Source organism: Melospiza melodia, chromosome 15, assembly GCF_035770615.1.
Source record: "Melospiza melodia melodia isolate bMelMel2 chromosome 15, bMelMel2.pri, whole genome shotgun sequence".
NCBI classification, from domain to species: domain Eukaryota; kingdom Metazoa; phylum Chordata; class Aves; order Passeriformes; family Passerellidae; genus Melospiza; species Melospiza melodia.
In genome coordinates, this window is record NC_086208.1 from 17,583,769 (window position 1) to 17,607,669 (window position 23,901).

Consider the following 23,901-nt stretch of genomic DNA (forward strand, 5'->3'; position numbering starts at 1 on the left):
TTCATTGTTCTACCTCATAACTCCCAGATTCTCCACCCCCTGCCTTCTGGAGAGGACTAAAATCAAGAAGTTCATCAATTAACCATCCATAAGCATTACAGAAAGAACACAAATCTAGGCAATAAACCACAGTGTGAAGGCACTACCAGCAAAACCTCCTTCCAAACTGTGGCTGGGGACAATGTTTGAAAGTAAAATGAAGGGAAGTTTGGAAATGAAAAGATGCAGACAGCAAGTATTTCCACTTTTCCAGTCTTCAACCCCTCTCTTGCATATAACCACAAAGCTTCAGAGCAGAATGTGAGGAGAAACACTCCAGCCAAATCTCTTGAACGACCCAGACAGAAATTTTGCCCCCAGAAGGAAACCCTCTGCTTCTGCTCTCTGTCAGAGGAGCATCCTGGCTGAAGATGTGATGGAATTCACTACATCCCAGAAGAAGTTGTTCTAGACATATATGAGCACCATTGCTAAATATCTGTGCATTACACAAGACCAGTGTTTGTTCAGCTTCAGGTCCCTGGATCATAACTGCATGTAAATTAGGGTTAATTTCTGCTCTTGGATGTAAAACTGGGAAGACAGACTGGGTGGTGGTCGAAACAAAGTCATAAAAATGAAACAGCTTTTTTTTACAATTTTGGTTGGTAACCAGAATCCCTCCATAGCCCACAAGAACGTGGAAGGTGATAAAGCCAGGTCACACACCCAAGTATGAGCCATGGCATGGGGAGGAAATGGGCAGAGATCACCTCAAAAATGTGTTTGCACCTGCAAAACAGCTCAGAGTAGGGATATAGAGGGTGCAAATATTCACATACATGTGGGTGTGGTGTGTGCATATCTATGTGTGTGTCTATGCCCACATATTCATGTATACACACACATAATTGTAGGGAAATAAATAAAGGAAATACCTCTCTCAGCAACACCAACCTTTCTGAAATGTCCCACCTTCGAGGTATGGAAGACATTGGATTTTTATAGCATCCCTGTGTTTGATTCAGAATCCTAACTGCAAAGCATATTTCAGGAAACAGTTACAGAAAAATCTGGTAATGGTGCTGAGCTCTGTGTTCTGGTGCCACACCACTCAAAGCCCAGGCCCTCGTTAGCCCAGTCCCCTGCATTTAACAGTGTTGAGATATCCCAGCAAAGATGAAACATCAGCTTTGGGATTGGATGTTCCCAAGATGCTTTATCATGTTAATAGCTCTGTTCAAAAGAGATCGTGTATCCTCCTCAGCCACAATAGGAACCCAAACAAAACTCCCCATTAAACAGCAAAGCAGTCAGTGACTTTTTAATGGTTAAACAGCCAGCTTTGTGGGGAAATATCCAAGTGAGAAATGGCAGGACTTGAAAGGAAGTTGTTGTATGTGAGTGGCAGCTCAGAGCTTATACTGATACAGAAGAAGTCATCAAAAGAACTGCATTAGTGCTAATTCTGCATTCAGCAGCCAGCTTTCAGATGGCAGGTCCCTGCCTGCAGAGCATTCCCTACAGCGTTCAAGAAGTGCCAGGGAAGATTTTCCAATGACAGATATTTCGCACTGGAAAAATATTGATTTGTTGAAACTGTCTGTGGGGAAAGGTCATCTTTGGATCAGCTCCCAGTTTGAAATATTTCCAAGACAAAAATAATTTTTTAAAAAGCGAGATGGTTGTTGAGAAGTAGTGTTTCAATAAAAATTTGAAATTATTTTTAAAAAAAGAAAGAAATGCTTTTTTAACTGAACTGTTAAGGAATTTATATAGCAAAATAAAAATTAGAAACTGAAATAAATGAAATTGCTATGAAAGTACAAATTTTAGGCATTCAGAAACTCCTGGGAGCTAGGAAAGCTTGTCTGCACAGCTGTGAGGAAGCAGTCCTGGGAGAGGTCAGGCTCTGGAAACTCCCAAGCTGGGAGAGATGTGCTGGGCAGGTGAGCGGCGCTTCCGATTACAGGGATTACAATGGCATCCATCTGACAAAGGGGCCTCACTGTGCCAGGTGTTTTCTCTCCCCCAAAGATCTCACCATCTAAACAGACTCCTGGGAGCTTGGGGATAAAGGAAGTTTTATCACTCTGTTCTAGGTGGAAAGATGAGGAACAGAAAGGGATTAAATGTCTTGCTGAAAGTCTGCTGGGAGATGAGCTGAAGCAGAGCTGCCCAGAGCTCTCTGCTCAGTGTCACAGCCACAGGCTCCTGTGTCACTGCCTGCTCCAGCTGAAGCCAGGCTCTGGCTCTGGCCCTTCCCACCCTTCCCAGTTTCTCACACTTTCCCAGGATGGTGCTCCCTTCCCTGGGACTCCATCCCCACACAGACTCCCAGCCTGCAGAGCTCAGGCATGGCTCAGTGCAGGGATCTGTTTGAGGTTCCTTAGCTCAATGCTGCAGCTGGAAATGAGGAATGGCAAAGTCACTCCAGCCAGCGAGTCTGGAGCTCCTCCTGGGGTGGCTATTGCATCAGCACTGCTGCCAAAACCTGTGTGATCCTGCCCCACCACCTCACATGGGATCACAAGACTCCCTCAACTCAAACCCTCAGATTATTACTTGCAAGGGGACCTTCCAAAGCTCCAAAGTATAAAGAGAATCCAATGAATAAAGATGTCCTTCCCACCATGGAACAACTCTACAGAAGCTTGTTCATTCCCTGTACATTCACTCCTTTACCTTGTCTGCATCCAAGGAAAGAAACACTTATTTCTCCTGGAGATGAATTTGTTTCTGCTGCCCACTGGAAAGAGGAGCCTCTTCTTTCTAGCAGCAGAATTAAACCACCAGAAACCAATTTTTCTGTCAAAATGAGGGGACTATGAATAAGGACTTAGGAAAAGTAAATATCCTTAAGGCAGAGGAGCAAGAGACCTCCTAACACACAGGCTTGCTTCTAACTAGGCTGGCTTTCCATGAAGTATCAGAACTCTCTTATTTTGCCAGCACATTGCTAACCAGGAGAGAAAATGTGCTTATGAATGGGATTCTAATTAACATCTATTAGGTAAAATAAACACACAATTTACTCTTTTTTTTCCTGTCCAAAGCAAGTGCAAATGTTCTCAAAGCCTCACAGGATGCTTCTGAGCAGCAACTCTTTACATAAAGTGACAAAAACAATGTCCCCAACTTCTACACCATCACTGTCTTTAATTTTGGGTGCCTAAAACCCCACAGCAATCACAAGGGAGGTGAGCAGCACTGTTTGATGGAGCTTCTTGCTGCTGAAAATGAGATGAGAAGCGTTCCAAACTCAAATCCTGTAGAACTGGAAGGCACTTTTGGAAAGGAGCCACGTTAACCCAGACAAGATAATTGTGAAACTCAGATCCATGTCTCAGTGGCCAAACTGCTGACCTGTGTCTAGAGCTGACATTCCAAGATAGTGCCAGACAAGCAGGGGAAGACTCCCAGACTGCAAGGAAGGCACAAAGGAATAGAAACACTTTCTGGGGTTATTTTTTGGGAAGCAAACAATGAAACAGGAAAACACTGTCTCTGCTTTCAGCTGTCTCTGGTGCTCTCAAGGAAAACTAAAAACCTTCACAGTCTAAAATATTTCTTTGCAAAGCACCAGTTTTATTTAATTTTTTTCATCTACCTGGAATTAAATTATTAGTCAAAAGAAAGAGATTGGAAAGAGAGCATTCATAAGACCACAAGCTAATTTTATGGCAAAACATTATGCTGAATACAAATCTCTCCAGTGCCTTTAGGGCACTCACATCACCAGCTCCAGGGATTCACAGACATGGAAAAATCCAAGGAGGAAAGGACAAGTCTGATGTACTTCCCTACCAACACACAACTCTGACTGGGTGAGCTCTTCAGCTTTGCTGAGCTCAGGTTTAGCATCTTAAATGAGAGAACACAAAACAAATGTGTCAAATCAGCTGGAAAAATCATAGAAGTGTGTTTATATGGTCAAACCTAGAAGTAGAGGCCCATGGAATAAAGCACTGGAGCAGAGTCTTTGAATGAAATGACTGGAATTTTGTACTGTGACTTGTTACCAATGTCCAAAAGAGCTGTTCTTGGGAGCAATGTTCACTCAGCAGTTCCCAGTCTGCTCCTCAGGCCTTAACACCCGAGTGTCAGATTTAAAAAATATTGATTTGTTTTGAACAACAGGCAGAATTGTCCACTAAAAACAAAAAATAGGAAAATTAAAAGAATGAAATCATGGATTGTATTTCTTGGCCATGGGAAAAGAGAAGGTAGGGACAAAAAATAAATATAGATTTGTACACACACCATTCAGATGTGGTTGTGAAAACTAAGGAGTTTCTCTTGAAGTGTTTTGCAGATGGGAAGCTCCCAGCAGCCAGTGGGAGAAGTCTGAATGCCCTTCAAGCTTGTTATACACGATTTTCAGGCTGATACTCAGTCCTATTCTGGCTAATTTTGTAAAGTTTAGACTTTAGCTGTAGATGCCACATCACAAGGCTACACTGATTCTTTCTCCCTCCCCTTGTCTTAATAAGAAATGAAAACTTGCCAAGCTCAAGTGTTTAATTCTTAATAGGCTCTCTCTACTATTGTTAAGAGTTTATTATGTTTATATTCTGAAATTTCCACATTGTATTTTTATAATTTTATTTTGGTTCCCTTCTCTCTTTTTATTTTTCTTTAAACCACTGCACCAGAATGTGTTTTGACCATCTTCCAAACTGAAACACGTACAAAAATTTCTGAAGCATTCCAATAATTGTAAACTGGGCTGTGCTGCCCAGGCAGGAACTCTGCTTCTCTCTCGTTCTCTCCCTCTCTTAAACAAAAAGTATTTCCACTGAAAATAAAGAGAAAAAGGTATTTTTGCAACATACAGAAGTAGTGAAATAAGACATTTCAGCTTCATAGAAACAGGCAATGTGAAAATAGTCTGAATTCTGACAATCTACATGAGGAAAACTATAAACTATAGAATAGCAATTAAGTTAATTGCTACCTTTATTTCTCAAAAAAAAAAAAAAAAAAAAAAAAAAAAAGAAAAATCAGCTAATTTTATTTTAGAATTGCCAGGCTTCTATCCTGCAAGCCTCAAAAAAAACCCAACCCATCCTCTTCCAGATTTATTAGTATTACTATGTAGACAAAGTCCCTGGTTATACAGAAAATGACAATGCAACCTATTATTTTCAGCATAAACCAGCTTTCAATCTAATTACCACGTTCTTGTAAATATTCTATACATTACTAAATAATAGGGCTCACTATCATGGTCTGCATCTCACAAATGGCCCTGCAGAGAAAAGGCAAACAGAGCCCCATTGATTCCCATGCAGAGCCCAAAAGGCCACTCCAGCAGCCTCTTTGCAAGACCAAGACCACAGAGAGACCTACAATTGCTGAATTATACTCACCACCACACAGCAAATATGTAAACTCAAGGAGAACATTAAAACCACTTGACCATTACAATTGCTACTTTTTCTTTACTTTGTTTTTGGCTCCTCTCTTTTTCCACATTAGCCAAGCAGTCTACTTTGTCTCCTTTGGCTTGCAATCAACTTTGCCCCCTTGTTCTGTAGCTTGTAGATGTTGGAAAATACCTAAATTTGTTAAAAAACAACCTGAACCTAAGAAAAACAGTGGAGCCAGTTCTAGCTGGTTTAGTATTTCTAAAAACAGTGCTATGTCAAAATTCACATTCCCAGCTACATCTGAGTTGACAGTGTCCCTTGTCAGAAAAAAAATCTCTTGGTAGCAAAGCTAATCTCCTTGCAAGTGCCACTCCAGCCTCAGCCCAGTTTTGACTCAAAACAATGTGGATGATAACAGTTACATAAAAACCCACAAAAATGTGTTAATAATAAATAAGCCAAAAGGCTTAAAAAACAAAAAGCCAAATGGATACATGAGATAGAGATCACATTTTCCCCCCCTAAACATGATTTCAGTGCAAAAGCCTCTGTTGGTAGGTGTGCCAGCCTGAAAAATAAAGATTAAACACGCAGAATGTTTCCATGGGAGTTTCAGATGTGTTTTGATTAATTTCTGGGGGAGAAATTAGTTTTGATGAATTTCTGCTCCCTGAAAGACTGAGAAGAAACCACTCGTGCTATTCCTCTTGGAAAAAGCACAGGGGCAGCAAAGGGTTAACTCCTGCTGAGGCATCACTGCCTGGCTGGGGCTGGAGCTCTCTGCTCCCTCCCTGGAGGGGTCAAACCGATTCACAATAGCTGATTCACGGCCCAGTGTGGAGCTCAAGGCCAGAGGCCAGCCAGGTGCAATTGCCTGTAATTTGCACAACTGCTGCGTGCCAGCGCGGGGCTCCCAGCAGCACCGAGCAGCCAGAGCCCCCCGGGATCTCCGTGTGTTTGGGGGGCACTGATAAGGCCTGTGCAGTGTCACAGGTGCATTTCTGACCAGCTTCTCCTGCAATTACCATGATGAGCTGGAGAATGGCACCTTCACTTCTCTAAAAGCAACTTGTCTGCCTCAAAATAAAGGGCACTGTGTAACCTCTCAGGTGGGCCAAAGCTCACTAAGGAGCTCATTTCCCAGCACTGTGCAGCTTCCCAGCTGGAGCCAGGCAGACACTTGTACAGCCTGCTAGATAAGCACTTGCAGGGATCAGACAATGCCTGACATTTGCAATGGGACAGATGAACAGAGAACACTTTGATCCCTTTGTGTACTCCAGGAGAACTCTGTAACTTGGATATGAAGGGGGATCTACTGAAGGCTCTTGAGAGATTCATTAATCATAGAACCATAGAATGGTTTGGGTTGGAAGGAACCTTAAAGTTCACCCAGTTCCACCTCCCTGCCATGGGCAGGGACACCTTGCTCTACCCCAGGGTGCTCCAAGCCTGTCCAGCCTGGCCCTGCACACTTGTTCCCTGGCCTTGCACACTTGTTCCCTGGCCTGGCACACTTGTTCCCTGGCCCTGCACACTTGTTCCCTGGCCCTGCACACTTGTTCCCTGGCCCAGCAGGAGCCCAGGCTAACACAGCCTGATTCACAGCCCCTTAAAGAGGTGACAGGCACTAAAAACCCTACCCAACATTGAGGTTACAGATCCTGAATTATACATCTTGGAGGTCACAGGTTACAACAGACTGTGGATCATCTATCACAAACTCATTTTTTAGTACATTAAAATGCAGAAGGAAAGGAGAAAGGAATGTAGAGGTTTGGTGTATGTAAAGCTGAGCCTTGCTCATATGTTTTAATTTCTCTTCTGTAAATTTGGAGCAGAATAGCTGCAGGATAGCTGGTTTGGCAAACAGAGAGCTACAGTTTTGCTCTAAGGCATCTGAGTTATCCTTAAAACAAAATGGAAGAAGAATTTTGGGGATTCAATCTCAAAACTGGGTGAATACTCCTGGATTAACTATCTAGTTGGACTGGTGTGGGAGGCCCAGCCACTGCCAAGCATTGAGGGACCTGACTCCCTGTGAAAGCAAAGATCACATTCCCTCAAAAAACAGGGCTTTGATGCTGTTAAAGGAGAGAGCTTACTGCACAGAAATTTCTGTGTTTCTCAAAAATGTTGAAATTTTGGAGTTACCTAACCTCTCAAGTTTGCCCTAACCAAATTGCATGGCATTTTTGAATATAGGGCCTCTAGTTTGCCTGATATAATTATGCAGCTCAACTATCTCCAAAGAAATATTGTAATGTAACTCTCTTATTATATAAGAAAATAGGCAGCAGACACATGTAATCATAAAAAGATTGAGCAGGCTCATTTCCTGAAGCTTATTTCCTTTTCGTAACAAATATTTACTGTCAAATGTTTATTGCTTTTACATTTGGATTTTTTTAATACTTTATTGAATTAAAAATACCACATTACCATTGGCTAAAAGAGGAGACAGCTGTATTTGCCAATAATTTCTACAGCTAATGCCAGTGACCAGTGCCAATTTTTTTTTTGGTTCATATTTTTGTAGACAGCTTTGAGACTTATGATACAAGTATTCTGCAGATGAGGCCTGAGGAACACAAAGGTGAAATGAACACAAACTTCAGAGCTTTAAAAATCAAAAGTGATCATTTCCTCTAAAGAATTTCCTTTCCTTGCTATCAAACACCAATTCAGAGTAGCATAACAGGATGTAAACACAAGCTTAAACTAATGGCATGTGACATAACTGATCCAGAGCTTCACAGGGTGAATGCTAATTCTTAATGCACATCTGCAACAGAAATAATTCTAAATAAGGGACTGCAAATTAGTTTGAATCTGCTGCAGTTCTACCAGGCTTTTCATTAGGAAGCACTAATGTCCTCACAAAATATGCTTCTCTTTTGGGAGAGAGATGGAGAAAAAGAGCACATTTTTCATTGTGTTCTAAAGTGTCAAATAATTAGACTGGTGAAAAATCTTGGGAGACACAAACACCTGCTGTCTGTATCTCACAGAGAATGGTGCCTCTTGGCACATTATTCTGGCAAACAACAAGTCCCTGAAGCAATTCCAGACTGGACATGCAACTCCTGTGTGAGAAATGCTGACCACCTACCAGCGGGCTGACATTGTCATCAGGCACTGGAATATCCAGAAACAAAATGGGTTTTTTATCACAACAAGGGAAATAGCAAAAATCCCTTCCAAGAGCAGCCCAGCTGGGTGACACCCACACAAGTGGAAGAACTTGAGTCATGCTGGGTAGATCTGAGGTTTTCTTTACAGACCTATATTCTAACACTTTGCTTCCAGTACAGTAGTCCTGGTGGTCTGCATTTTCTTGATGGAGCTGGGAAATACAACCTGTCCAGATTCTTTTCCTTTGTTTTATATTAGCTAGTTTCCAAGTCCAAAATAAATAAAACAGCTAATGTGAAACTAAGAGCATTTTCCCAGGACTTGCACGTGTTCCACAGTGTTAGCAATTTGGCACTTAAAAACCCCAGTTATCTCTGATTATTGTTTTCTTTCTTAACACTGATTTAAGATCTCAAGCTTGTTCAGAGTGGGAATGAGGGACAATTGAAAAATACAAATGGCCAGTTATTAAAAGCAAGAAACCTGTCTGCTTCTTGCCTGTCTGCACAGGAGGAGATGCTGCCAGCTGGTGCTGGTGACCCCACACAGCTTCAGGACTTTTTTTTGGATATCTCCAAGGCCATGCTGGAAGCAGGCACTACCCCACTCCCTGTCTAAAGCAGGGGATAAGATCTGCTCAGAATTAAAAGATCTGATTATGTGTAATACCTTATGAAAAACTTGGCTGTCTAAATTCCAGAGATGAGTCCAAGAGCCTCATCTCAAGCCCAACCTGCTCCTAGAGACAGCAACAGTCAATGTTCCCATTTTGCCAACCAGCCCCAAGATACCCCACACTGCACCCACATCCTGATTAAACATCATGCTGCTTAGAAAACACACAGGATTCTGCACAGAATTTGGTAAGGCTTCATGAAACAAGCAGACATCAATATTTCCTCAGCACAGTTAAGAATCAGCTCCTCAGAACACTGCAGTGTCTGAAGGTGAGGTCTGTGAACACCCAGCCAGCCATCTAAGCTGACTCTGTGGAAGTCGCCAAACACTCTTGTGAGGAGAGACTTTCACCTCAGCTGAACTTCCAGGAAAACAATCTCTACAGAGCATTTCAGCAAAACAATCTCAAAAGGGAACAACGTGCAAACACCAGTTTTTCTGAGTCTGCTCTGGGAGATTACCAAGGGGAAAGAAGGATGAGGCCTAAGCAGGAGCAGCTGACAGAGCTCGAGGCCGTTTGATTTTCCACCAGCAGCGCTGAACCTGAGGGAAATACAGACTCCTTTTCTCCTCCCCAGGGCTTAGCAGCTTTATTTCCACTTCCCACCTTGTTTCCAGCTCCAACCCACGAGCTCTTACCTCCATATCCTTACAGAAGGTGGCGTTGGTGCCAAAAAGGATCTGGCACTGCTCGTCGGCGCTGTAGTGCATGCCGGGCAGCTTGTGAGGGAGCCGCACCGAGTACTGGCTGCGGGGGTCCGTCAGCAGCAGGCAGGTGCTCACCTTGGACCTGGCAGGGCAGCGAGGAAAAATGTCCTCAGGGAAAGCCCCCTGAACGGCAGTGTTAGGTCACTGCTACACAGGAGCCCTGTCCTCTCTTTAACAGTGTGAAACTGTGGGGTTTTCCCTGGAAGTCTTGTGAATCGTTGAGAGCTATGGATATGAAGGGCCTTGGGAAGTCACCTGCGGCCCCAGGCCTCAAGGCAGGAGAGATAACATTCACAACACTCTGGGTTAAACTTTTGTCTAAACCAACATTCACAACATTCTGGGTTAAACTTTTGTCTAAACCTTTTCTAGAAATCTGAAGGAGACTCAATTCAGCCCTCAGGCAATCCAGCCCAAAGCTTCATTCACCTTAAAATGCCAGCTACAAAGTCTGCCATCATGTCTCACCTCAATCCCCACAGCTGAATTGTGACATTTTTTCTTATCCATCACAGGCACAAAAAGATTTTTCTCTTTGCCTTCACAGCAATCTTTTACAAATTGCAATATCACTGTCATATCAGGGACCAGCTGCAACCAGATGAGTTCAGATGTAACTTCTTTTTCTAATTCATGCCTTTAATGTGGCATTAAATATCCCATTTTCTTTCATTATTTTCCTTTCTTTCCCACCTCTAACCCCCAGAGTGGAAAATTTTCCATGCTGAACCCACTCCTAGCACAAAGCATTGTGCCAGGCACTGTTTGTCAGAGAGCTGTACTGTAAATTTAAGATTAGATCTGCAGAGTTCAGATAATTCCAGTGCTTCCTGTAGTTCATGAGATTTAACAAGCAGCAGGACAGAAATCCTTCCGGAAGAACTGAATATGATGAGCTGAAACATGGATGCAGTGGGAAAGAAGTTTATAGTGAACTGTTTTAGACCAACATTCATTGAGGAGTGAGAAAACACATCAGAATAACCTCCAGGCAAAGTCAAGTTTCAATAAAATAAAAGTTATTTAATAACAAGAGAGTAAAAGCCACAGCATAAAGCTGCAGCATCTTTAAGCAGAGATTCCTGCAAGCCACCTACACACAGATTTCTGTCATTGCAAAATTGAAGGGCATTTTCTGTAAAAAAAAAGGTGATATGGGATTTTTTAAAAGATGTTATCAGTACATTGACAACTGCACATAATTCATCTGCCTCTCTTCAGTCCTCAGTTTCAAGGTGCTATTGCAAAGGCGACAGGTTCAAATTTGCATACCCCAATGACACACCTACACTTTTTTAAAAGGAACATTGTTAATACTTTCACTTTAAAGCAACAGAGTGGATTCTTGCCCGGTAGGATTTTTGACACTCAGCACAATCCTTACTTTAGGAAGTTTTCGAGGTCGTCTCGGCTGCAGGAAGACCAGGAAAGGTCACTTGGGTTCCTGCCCTTCACCCATTCTCCAGACATGATGTGAGACCTCCCAGCACAGGGCTGATGATCATCATCGTGGCTCATCCCCATGCTGTTGGATTAGAACAAGACAAGAGAAAAAACTTGTCAAGGTATGATGTGGGTTTCTCATTCCCACTGCCCTCAGCAATGACACTCTCAGGGATTACCAGCTGGACAACAGGCTGCCCATACCACACACAATCAGCCATGCACTGCCCTGGGCACCCGTTCAATAAATGAACGAGAGGTTCTCTATTTTATCCATTGCCTTAATTTCACAAAGTGTTTGGTATTTGTGTGTTTGAAACTTTTAAATGTGTTTCTTATGGACTTTCCTCCTAGGGTTTATGAGCACTGACCTTGGAGGGTATTTGCTGGAATATTTAATGAAAATTTTGGATTGCATTGCCAAATCTAGTGGATAGGATCCCTACAATTACACTGAGAGAATGATCTAGAGATGACCCTACTTTGTTCCTGCATCAGTGTGAATTTGGAATATACTGTTAGGAAAAACATTTTTCTAAATTAGTGGTATTGTACAATCATCTCACTTTGAGGCTGATCCTTTTTTGAGTGGTGGGCTGGATCAGATGATCTCCAGGCCCTACCAACCTAAATTAGGCTCTGACTCTGTCACAGCACTGTTTAGCCTGGAGCCTGAGGCAAAGCCAAGCCCCATTTCTGCAAGCACTGTCCAAACAAGCACCAGGACTGCCCCATGCCCATCTCAGCAAGGACAGAATGGGATCTACTCAGCAAAACAAACCGTCTAAACAAACAGCAGATTGTGTTGTATAAACACATAGAGGAATTCAAACACATTCAGTGAGGATTTCCAAAAGCACTCAGAAACAGAAATGTGTTACTTCAACCTCCATCCAACTTCTCCCTCAGGACCCTTCTGTCATCAGGGGAGTTTTCACCATTGGGCTGCTACAGCAGGTTCAGGTTCAGAATAAAGCCCTGCTGCCACTACAGGAAGGTGAGACTGTTCTGCTGCAGGTCAAACTTTGTGAACAAGGAAAAAGGTGTGACCAAGGTCACCTGCTACACTCAGTCCAACACTCAGCCCATCACAACAACCTGCCTGGCAGTGAAAGTGAGTTAAGGATTTTCCATCCTGCTCCAAAATGAACATTAAAACCCTTATCCAGAATTATACAGAGTAGTAACTCTTTGAAACAGTAACAGTCCTCCTTCAATTCAAAGTGAAATGGAAAATGACTTTCAGAAGAAAGGTGCCTTCTATGGCCAGTGTCACCTTCTAGCAAAACATCACCAATTTGGGGCTGAAAATACAGAACTCAGTGGGTCTCCAGCTGGCTGGCTGGAGCAAGCCAGGAGCAGTCCCTTTAAATATTCACTGCTTAATCCATGCTATTTCCCTACAAATCTGAGGCTCCTGTTTGCTTTCTGACTGTGCTCTTGGCTTTGCTCCTCCCCAGTTGTGGGACTTGACTGTTCAGAGCCCAAACACGACATCCATTTCTAGTAGCAGTGAACCAAAACCCACTTCAGCACTTTGATAATTATGGCTTAGATTGAACCACCATCTCTGCTATTTTTAGCTTACAGTGAAGATTATATGGTGGAGTCTATTATTTTAGGTTTATCTCCAGGGACATTATTATTATTATTCCTAGCAAAACTACATTCAATGTAATTTTTAGACTCAGAAGTTCACAGTAATTCTTGTTTTTAAACCTTTGTGGTTTTTGAACACTGCAGAAACATTAACATGAAGCACATTTTGTTAGATGCACGCAGGAATAATCTAACAGTCTATTAGTAACTCTAACTTCAAAACAGTAAAGAGTGAAATTCCTGCTCCACTGAAGTGAATGGGAGTTTTGCTATTGACTTCAATGCAGCCTGGGTTTCACTCCAAATATTTTACCCATGTTGTTTCTACACAGAGAAAACTCCTCACATGCTAGGATGAAAGTTCCAGCAGTATTTCTCCAATGCAAATAAGCCCATCTAAAGATTCTGTTCCTAAAAGTCAGGAAAGGAAGGGCTCAGCACCATGAAGCAAGGGATGTGAGCTTGTCAGGAGCCTTCCAGAACAAAGTTTGCCCCAAAATGCCAGTGTGAAGGCTTGTGGGCATGCAGCAATCCTGATAACTCTTCCAAGGGAGACCAGGCAGGTTTCCAAGGTTTCTTGCAGCTTGTCTGCCTTGTGACTGCCACAGTGCTGACACTCAAAGCTGGGTCCTTTTTGGTTTATACTCTGTTTCTGTGGGATGGGATCTGGCAGTTCTCCTGTTCTGGAAGCTTCCTGAATGGCTCCCTGGTTGCCACATCAGGTGTTCCATCTCAAAAGGCTGAAAACAAATCATCTTCCTGACTTTGCAAGTGCATTAGGATCCCTGATTTTATCCCTTCCAGAAAAGTCTAGTGTTTAGTCTGGAGTTGTAAATATAAGAAATGCTTTAGCTTTCTGATTAGCTTCAATTATTTTTTGTCAAATCTGTTGAAAATGAGGTTTTGTTGGCAAAAAACAAGAGTAGCACTTACTAATTAGTACATTCCTGCCCTTAACTTTATCTTAAACCTGATCTCATGGAAGATGTCTTGCCTAGGACAAATGCTGAGGCTGCCAGTGTTCACTCAGCTTTATTTCACAGGGGATTTGAGGTAGATAAAATTTGTCCTCTATAAAGAACGAATCAGAACTCACACCTCAAGTTATTTACAGGCTTCTTCTGAAATTCATTCAATTCTTACATGTGTGGAAATCTACCCATTTCTGAATCATTCCTGTTTTTCTAACAGAAAGTCTTTTAAAAGTCACAAGCATAAAGGAATTGAGCCTGAAAGGAATACCTTTATTGGTATAAGGCAAAAGAGCTTTGCCAGTTTATATTAGTTTGGGATCTGGCCTCAAGGTACACAGGCAACCCCTCCCGGCCTCTCAGTGATGAGTTTCTGGTAGAATGAAACCAGCAACACCTTTGGAGCCTGTTTTAATTGGCAATGCAGAACTTTTCTCAGCATCTATTTTACCTTACAATGACTCACTTGAGAAAATGATTAAATGACCTGCAGGACTAAGGCATACCCTTGCATGCTAACACATTCTCTTCTGAAGTTCAAGGGTCTCCAGCTACATCAAAGGGACCAGGTTTTCCTAAACAAGAAGTAAATGCAATGCTATGCTGATTCTTTTCACTAATGAACAGTCCCCCTCCTTTAAACAGAAAAAAATGGGACAGAGCAGTGTGTGCTTGTACTAAACACCAGTGCAAACTGAATGAATAGTTTACATTTCATTTGTGACCATCTAATCTTACCTGCTATTCAGAATTCACGTGGAATTAGAAGCAGGTAATCAGTCTCTTGAAATATTGTGCCTTGGGAAGTTCTATTCTTACATGAACTGATCTTGAACAAAGAGTTGATAAGAAAAGCTCTTAGATTAGAAGTAGCAATGTCAAAATGACACTGCAATGCCCTGCAAACCCACTGCCCTGTGTGCACCCTGAGACATAAACATCCATTTTATCAGAATGCTGCCTGTTACCCTTTACAAAGCCAGCAGAGCCATTATGGATGAGCAGGACTCAGTTTCCCTTTGTGCTGTTACCATCACAGTCACTGCTCCATCCCAACCCCACGGGAAACTTCAGCCTTTCAGTTCACCACATTCTCCTCCTGAAGACAATGAGAGTCCACAAAGGCAAGCAAGGACAGCTCATTCTGTCAGCTCTTCAACTCCTTCCATTCAATGTTTACTCAGAGTAGGCACCCTGGGACTCTGGTTTCACACTCCAGCTTCTTTCCTAATATAAATAATGCATTGCTCACCAGTCAAAGACACCACGGCCTCGCTGGAGGAGTCCTGCAGCACATTTACTGTGGCTCATCATGTGTGAGGCCAGACACAAGCTGACTGACCAGTGTGAGCCCTGACTGTTAACAGAATCACAGCAAGGCAAATCTGATCAGGAGTCACAGGGAGGCAGCAACAACAGATCTCTTTGATGCAGTGTTTTTGGAGAGCAAGGCTTTAAAGTAGCACTGCTATGAATAAAAAATAGCATGCAGTCTCTGGGAGCTCTGGCCTCCCTGAAGCCTGTGCAGCAATCAGAACTGGGTCAGGATGCCAGAATTACACTCTGGGCCTGAGCTGGCCAATTTCTTGTGTAATTCTTTTAAGCTAAACTCAATTATCAGTCCTGTGTTTTCCCATAGCAATGCTGAACCAATGCACTTGCTTTGTTTGTTTGGGTCATTTGTGGAGTTTCTCCTCTAGACAGCTAATGTAACTAAACTGCTCTGTTTACCCTTGGTGTGTTTTCCAGTGTTTCCTGTTTTTCTTCACAAGCCTGAGCCAAAGTGCACCAAAGCCTGTGGAAAGCCTCCTACTGCATCCAATGCACTGCTGCACCTCAATGTTCTTGAGGTCACGTACACAAATCCTCACCAGAGCCACTATGACCCTCAATAGAAAACCCAAATCTGAGTAAGAGGATAATGCCAAGGGCTGGGAGAAACTGATTTAGGAGATGCTTGAAAAATCTGTTCAACAGCTGCAGCGCTGGCTGGTAAGAGACTACTGGACAAATCCCCAGGACTGTTACCATCACTCTCCCTTAGCAGGGAGAGACATGAAGCTGGGACAAGAGGCAAGTTTGATAGAAAATACCAGCAGAAGCAGCAGCACTTTCCTTCAGAAAAAGGGTAGCAACTGAAAAAAAGAAATATGAAGAAGGGAATCCTGAAAAAAAGACACACAGATATGAAAATGTCACCTCCATCACCTCTCTCTGAAAGTCAAACCATTCCATTTGCCTGCAAATAACTCAGCGTGAGTCAAACACTGGATCACTTTAGAAACTCATGGCTATCAAGGCTACCCAAGGTGTCCCGGCTGTCACCCCAGCTGTTTATTAAACATGCATGACAAACAATTGATTGCTCTCCACACAACTGCACTTACCTCAGTTCTCCAAAGGGCAGGGAGGATGTCCAGCTGCCAAGAAGGAAATGAGGACAGCAGGCTGTCTCTCACTCCCACAGACAGAAATCCAAAGGAGCCTTTCCAAAGAGCCAACTCACAAAGAGCTGTAACTGTGTAAGTTCAGCAACACATTAAATAGGAAGAGCTCCTTGGGGCCAGCCCTGCAGAGCAACATGGCCTCAGAGAATTGAGCAAAGAGCCCATGACAGCTGTATCCCAAATACAGGGGGGACAGGAGAAGGCAGAGATATCTCATGCTCTGAGTGAAAAGTTCAGTGGGACCACTAAGGTTTTTACATGTTTGGCTGACACTTGATTGCTGGGCAGCATGTTTTCTCTACCTGTTATATGCCTTACCCTGCAGATGTTCTCCTAAAGGCTTTGTTTCTGCAAGGGAACATTGCTATGGGCTAGGCAGTACCAGCCTTGCATGTCACCACTGACCTTCTCAGAAGAGAATATGAGAGAAGTCCTTCCCTGTGACCCAGCTTGTCATGACTCACCCACAAGTAATCCAGCATTAAATGCAGAGCCAGGACTAAGCACTAGATTTCATTCTAAAGTCCACTGCAGAACAATAAATGCAAAAGGAGGGGAGACTGAACAACATCCTCACAGAGTGGGAGAGGGAAGGGAGAGGGGGAGCTGTAATTTACCTGCTCTGGCATGTCAGAGTGGGCAGGATGACAGTGCCCCACAGCTATTTAGACATGCACAAATGCCATCTGTTTTTCCATATGAAGGACAAAATTTCCTTCCCACCTCCTATCAGGTCTCAGTGAAGGTTTGAAAAGGGAATCTCTGCAGTGCATCCAATGTCAAGCACAAAGGAAGATGCTGACATGGAAGGAGGTTACACAGGGTGTGGGTTGGCAGCTGAGAACATTAAACATGGCCATGAAACTCAAATCTAAGCAGAGGGTGCACACCAACAGCTCTTAACAGCTCCTGCTTTGGGCTGGGTTTGAACCAGGAGTGGGAGACAGCACCCCACATCATCCAGCCTGTGAGCTGTCCACTCCCAGATTGAGTTCAATGTTAGGAATTTTTATTAACATTTGAAATTGAAGCTGCATCACTGGAAAGATGCCTACTTCTGAACTGGTTCAACATGTTGAACATTTCAATATAAAATGCTGATCATCTTGCAAGTTAGGAGGTTTCCATCCAGTTGAGAATAAAGGCTTAACAGAGGAAGGAGTGAAGCAGGGGTGCTCATTTGAGCTGGAATTGTAATAGGAGCTGCAGGGCAAAGTGAGGACAGTAACTTTCAGAAGGTGACCCAGGAAGGTGATGCCTCTAAGAGAAGGAGAGATAGCCAGAGATGTCAGATGGGGCCAAGGGAGGCTTGGACAAACAAACAAATCCTGTGAAAATGCTGGGGTGAGCTGGGCTCTCACTGAGGGAGGAGGCAAGGAAACATCTTATGCAACCTTCTTATAAAACCAGAGGCCACTGAGGCCATTGGCTTAATGGAAAGCAGGTTTTTTCACCCTCTCCTTTTCAAACATGTAAACACTGTTTCTTAAATATGCTTTGACTATTCCAGAAACTGTCAGGAACACTTTGGGGAGCAGTGATGAAGAGAGGGAGATGATCCTACTTAAAGCATTTGAAGTAACTGAGGCTGGTCATTGTGTACACAGTGTTATCTAGCACAGGGGTGTTCAGGATAGGTGCTGTACTTTTGGGGCTTTTTTAATCAGGAAAGTCAACATTTAAAGGGAGCCATGACTACTGGACTCTTGTTTTCATAACCAAGTTTATGTCACTCTCCAATAATGAAGTAACCAGATATTTTATATGGTTATCTACTCATCAAGCAGCCAAGAAGTCAACAACAGCGAGTGAGAACACACGAACGCCTATGGTGAATAACAGTGTGGAAAGCTGTGGTTTATTCAGCTGCATGACAGATCCAGCCCTTCATGATATGGTTTTCATTTAAAAAGAATTAACTCTTTTGCCTTGGAATCTGGAAGGCAGCAAAGTACAAGCTTGTGCTGCAAGGGACAGAGAGCACATGAGAGTGACATGGCAGGGACAGAAAATACATGAGAGTGACATGGCAGGGACAGAAAGCACACGAGTGAATAGCAGGCACACCCACTGTGGCCTTGCACTCAAAAGCTCACTGGTATAAACACCAGACCTTTACATGGTTTGACTGAAGCCTGACCAAGGCCATGAAGAACAGGGTGAATTATCTTAGGATCCTCTCCCCATCAACACCCCATGCTCACATTGACTCCTTTCTCCAGCAGACATTTGCTCATGGGATTCTCTCTGACCAGCCCTTGCTGTTTCACAGTGGGTGTCTCACAGCAGGACAGGCACTGCCTGATGCACTCCAGCACCTTTGCTGAGATGAAGGAATCCAGCTGCAAAGCAACTGAACATCCACCATTCCAAGGGCCTCCCTCCTTTCTAGGATGTGGCCACTGCATATCAACCTTTTCCTGAAAAAAGCCTCACAGTTTCTTCTAAGAGCTGGCAGGTTCTGAGGGAACAGGGGCAAAAAAAAGAGGGCTCCACTAAATACAAAGTCCAACAAAATGCTAAAGTTGATCAATATATATAAAAATAAATTTGGCAGAAACTCAGCATTGCAGAGTTAGCATTACCTCAGGAAAATACCCTTCTGCCTTCTGATGTCAATGGTCTCTCCTTTACAAGATCCATTTAGCATCTTACATGAATCTTTCCTCCTTCCTTAAAGTACTATCCCATCTCCATGCAGGCATCCAACCACACGCTGAGCATTTCTACACCCTCACACATTCTTTCATACCTGTCAACAACACACAGCAGATTTCTGACACAACAGCACCAGTAGGAGTCAAGGGTTGCTATAATTCCTTCAGTCAATCCCTGTTGAGGAGCTGAATATAAATATATCCAAAAGCACTCACTGTACAACATGGATCAGTGACTCTCTGTGGGAATCACTTGTCTCACACTGGCTGTTTGTCATGATCACAGCTGAGCTGTGACCCTAAAGTAAGAATAAATTTATCTGAGGATGCCTCCACAAAAATGTTTGCACTAAGCTGTTTCCTTGCCCTCCAAGTGATTAAATCCACTTCTTGGACATACAAAATTCTTTCTTTCTCACTAGCTTCAATCTGGTTTCAGAACACAGAGAAGTGTTGCAGAAGGAGCACAAAGACTATGAATGAAGCAGTGGTGGGCAGAGAAGGACTGCTCACTGCACAGAGGCTGCTGTGCTCCATCTGTAGCTCCTTGTTTTTGGAAAGCACCCCGGGGCACAGCAGAAGGAACAAGCTGAAGGGTAACAAGCTGCTTGCTTTCAGCACTGCCTGAAGTGGGTGAGAACGAGTCCTCCCGAAAATGTGACATGCATTTCCTCAGAAGATGAAAAGGGAAAATAAATTGTAGGGTGGAAAAAAGACCAAACCCTGGGATAGCTGGGTGGGATTTCCCACCCACGAGGGAAGAGAGACAAAAGCTCAGTGAGCACTGACAGCCCTGTCACTCAGAGTGTCAGAAACCCCAGGGGAGGCTCTGTGTGCAATCACTTTTCCAAAACTCCTGTGAAACCACTGAAAGCCTCGAGTCAACTGCAGCAAATGACCGAGTGCCAAACCTGAATGCAGAGCTGCAACACAAGACACCCTTCAAAGAGAAGCAAGGAGAGGGCAGAGATGGTGTGGAATATTTGCCAAATACGTGCAACACGAGTAGCCCAGATGTCCCACGCTCTGCCCCATCAGGAAGCCACCCCCAGGCAGGGCTGGGGAAGTGGGACAGCCTGGGGAATGCACCGTAGGAGTCAGGAATGCTGATGAATTCTCCATCCCTGGAGGTGGGAAGGAGGAGATGGCCAACATCAAAAGGCAACAAGGTGTGAAGTAAATGCAATATATAAATCCTACCAGCATCAGTGTTTTGCAGTCCCCAGACAGGGCAGTGGCTATGTGTTTGATGGCTCTCAGAGCAGCAGAAGTCCTTTTCACAGAAATATTTTTCATCCTCTCTCTTGGTCCACAATGTCAATCACTGTGGGCTTGCAGATTCAGTGCAAGAAGAAATCCATCCTTATGTGACCCTCCTGCACTGATCCACCAATACAACAGGTGACTGCAGTGGACAGTAACAAACCTCTGGGCTCTTTTTCTTCCAAAAATGAGGAAAAACCCACCAGAACTTTTTTTTAGGAAAAAAGCTACACAGGAAACAAATAATCCAATTCTAAAATTTTGTTTCCAATAGTGGCACTCCCATACACCAGCTCCCTAAACTCCTGGGATTTTTCATAATGGTTCAGCTGGTAACATAATTTATAATAGCAGAACGACCTGGCCTTGGCAGTTTGTAAATGATTGCAGAAGTTCAGCAAGTTATCTCAGTTTCACTCCTTTTATCAGCAGGGAGAGACTCGATATCCAACAGGAATGCTGCAAATTATGGCTTGGTATCAAAGCAATTTGGCAATGAGATGTTCAGACCAATACTGCAGTGAAATTCTTTGGGTAGTGGGTGTGCCTGGCTGCCTACAAACCTCAGTCAATCAAGTCAAGTTCGCTTCCATATTGTCTAAGGAAACAACATGAGGAAAGTAAAAAGTGACTTGAAAAGACACTCTTGCTTTGAGTAACTTTGGCTTGAACATGTTAATGTGAAGACAACTTACAGAGAAAGAAAAAAGTCTGTTATTTTTATGAGAAGATACTGTTTCAGAGGGTCCTAGCTGATAAGAGGTGCAGGGTGTGTGTCATTTAACTGGTGACAGCTTTCTGCAAATGTGTATGAGCTTTTCTCACATTGTTCTGTTCATTGTGCTCAGAGGGGCTCCTGTAATCACACATTTGGCAAACCTGGTGAAGTTACTTCAACACACACCATAAACAGCTCAGAAGGAGTGCAGGTATGGAAGGTGGTACCTAACATTTAAAAAGAAAATATGAATACATTTTCCTAAGCAAACAAGTTGGCTTTTTCTTTGATTGGAGAAAGCCCTCAGGATCATATCTGAATTAGTACTGGAAATGTGTCAATAACAGTGAAATAATGGAGAAAGAGATAAAATAAATACACAGTGGAGGTGATACTTTAAATGAAGTGATGCTTGTGCACACAAGGCAGGAAAGCTGAGGGCAAAGTTGTTATTATAATGCTCCTGTGGGAAAATCCAGATTGCAGCATTTCTTTAAAGCTACTAAATGCAGATAATCTGCACTTTTATCAAAATTTGACCATTTCTGACCATGGTGACTCATGATGGGTAGTAGGGAAGAGTTCTGTGTTCTTGGACTAAATCTACCCCACGTTACACAGCAAGCAGCTTTACTTGAGATAAAGGAGGAACCAGACAGGAAAGAATTTACCCATTGAAAAGTGCTGCTGGTTGTGTTTTCAGGAGGAAGAAAGGAAGCTGTGTTTTTCCTGAGAAGGAAAGACACTTTCCCTAAGTACAGAAACTACCTGGACCAAGCAGCACAAACTGTTTCTAGGGAGCATTTCTTTATCCTGCAGCCTAGTTTTACTGTGCAATTAAAATGAATATTTAAAAGCCAGATTAGAAATCTGCCACTTCATTATCTGTCTCCAGAGTGATGCTGGCAAACAGCAGGGTGGGAGGAAAGGAGCCCAGCAGGGAACAGGAAGAGCCAGGCAGGATTTGGACTGTCACTGACAGGTGAGAAACAGCTACCACAGGGTGGACATGAGAAACTTCTGAGGGATCAAACTGTCCCAAATGTGGATAAGATGTGGTGTAGAAGATGAGTGTCCCACTGGGCTTTGGAGCACAGAAAGAAGGTACAGTGAAAAATACTCATTTTTAAGGCCCTGAGCTAATTAGAGCTCAGCAGGAGGGAAACTTTTCAAGCAACTGAGAGCAAATCATTATGATCAGATTCCTCTGGCTTTGATTTGCTTTACCTAAGCAAAAACAAAAGCAGAAAACTGTGGGCTATTCTCCTCTTTTTTATGGAAACTGGGGTTCAAATAAAGATGTAGACAACAAACTCCCAGCTGGGCTGGATCCAGCAATGGAAACAGGCCTGGCATCTGATGTAGGGAGGATTTTGCAAATGGAAAGGGATCACTGAGAACAAAGCAGGCCTGTTTACTTCATTTCTCCAGTAAACTCTTTTTTGCTGAATTTTATTTCCCAACACAACTGTTGGCCAAGAGGCAGCCAACCCTGTTCCACCCCAGCACAGCCTTCCACTGACGTAGCAGCTAAAGGGAACCACATTTTTAGAGGCAACAACATTTCCACTGGCATTGCTGCTGCTGCTGACTTACTACCAAAGGCTTTTCCAAGTGACAGGCTGGGATTTATCACCTTCCCCAGCTCGGGAAGTCATTTTCACCTGGAACCTGTTGAACTCAGCAGGCCAGGCAGACAGCACGGGTTACAGGCTATTGGAACCCAACTGCTAGTGGAAAAGTAAATATTTCATCTAGATCACTGCCCTTGTATAAAAACAAATTATTATTTGGTAAATGGCACTTACAAACCTAATATTTCCTGTGCTGGTGTGCAGTGGGAGGCTGCACAATGGGGACTTGTGCTGTCCCCATGTTTTGGGTCACTGGGTGCACCAGGCTGCTGCCAGCAAAGCCAGTGGAGTATGAAACCAGAACCCTCGTGGCAGGAAGCAGATGCAAGGTTTGCCAAATCATTACGGCCCAGCTACTTAACACAGGCCTGGCTTACTCAGCAGAGTAAGCCTTCAAAAGAAAGGCAGAGCTGGCAAAGCTACAAAGCTATTGATTAAACCAAAATTGTGTTTCTAAATGGCTGTCGGTTGGCCTGTTTGCTGCAGTTTTGTTATGTTAAGTAAAGCTGTACAAGATGCTCAAAAACAAAGAAATTAGAGGGACTGCAAGGGAATGTTGCTTCCCTAGGGATTACACAGAGATCTTCCACAAAGCAGCAAGAAACCCTTGCCCAGAACTAATGTTTGCCACAAGAGTGCAGAAAGCGACGGGACGTGGAGATTCCCACGCCCAGTTCCAATGTTATTACATTCCAGTACTGTAAATAAACTATCAAATTTGGATGGTACAAAGGTGAAACAGATAATCATGATAGAGGGAAGGTACCCTGCCACTGTGCCTGGATTAGTAAGTTAAGTAAATGCACCTGGAAATATCTTGCATCTTTACATAAACCAAAAAAAAACATACACAAACGGAAGTCTATCCAGAGCACAATACTACCAAACCTCTCAATTTCTCCTCCCCAATATTCTATTTCTCTGTGTGATTTTTGTACTTAATTTTCTTATATTTTTTTAAATTTTTCTCTGTGTGATCCCACTGCCATTGCAAAAACAACCTGCCCGGACAAGGTCAATACCACAGGGATCTGCTGCTTCTGGGACTTGCTCAGGTGTCCTGTACTGCCTTACAGTGGGCCAACACACTTTCTGTTCAGTGCTGCTCCACCACTGCCTCCTCCCCAGGTCAAATCATCCACACTGGCAGAAGTCTCCACTGATTGTTTTTTAAATATGTTTAAACCTGTCTTTGATCTCTGCTTCCTTTTGACTAAGGACATGGTTTTCAGAAAGTTATTATCAAGCTACTAAGGTACATCATAATAATTTGTTTTATCTAAAACAGACCCCTCAG

At 43.2% G+C, this 23,901-nt stretch overlaps 1 protein-coding gene across 1 annotated transcript in view; it reads right to left on the minus strand.

Moving 5' to 3' along the window:
• Positions 1–23,901, minus strand: part of ADAMTS17 (ADAM metallopeptidase with thrombospondin type 1 motif 17) — a 155,002-nt gene that overhangs the window by 67,705 nt on the left and 63,396 nt on the right. The window contains exons 9-10 of the mRNA XM_063170146.1: positions 11,257–11,397; positions 9,804–9,954 (exon numbers count right to left, since the gene is read on the minus strand). Coding sequence (XP_063026216.1) covers positions 9,804–9,954; positions 11,257–11,397 — 292 coding nt within the window. The remainder of the gene's footprint in view (positions 1–9,803; positions 9,955–11,256; positions 11,398–23,901) is intronic.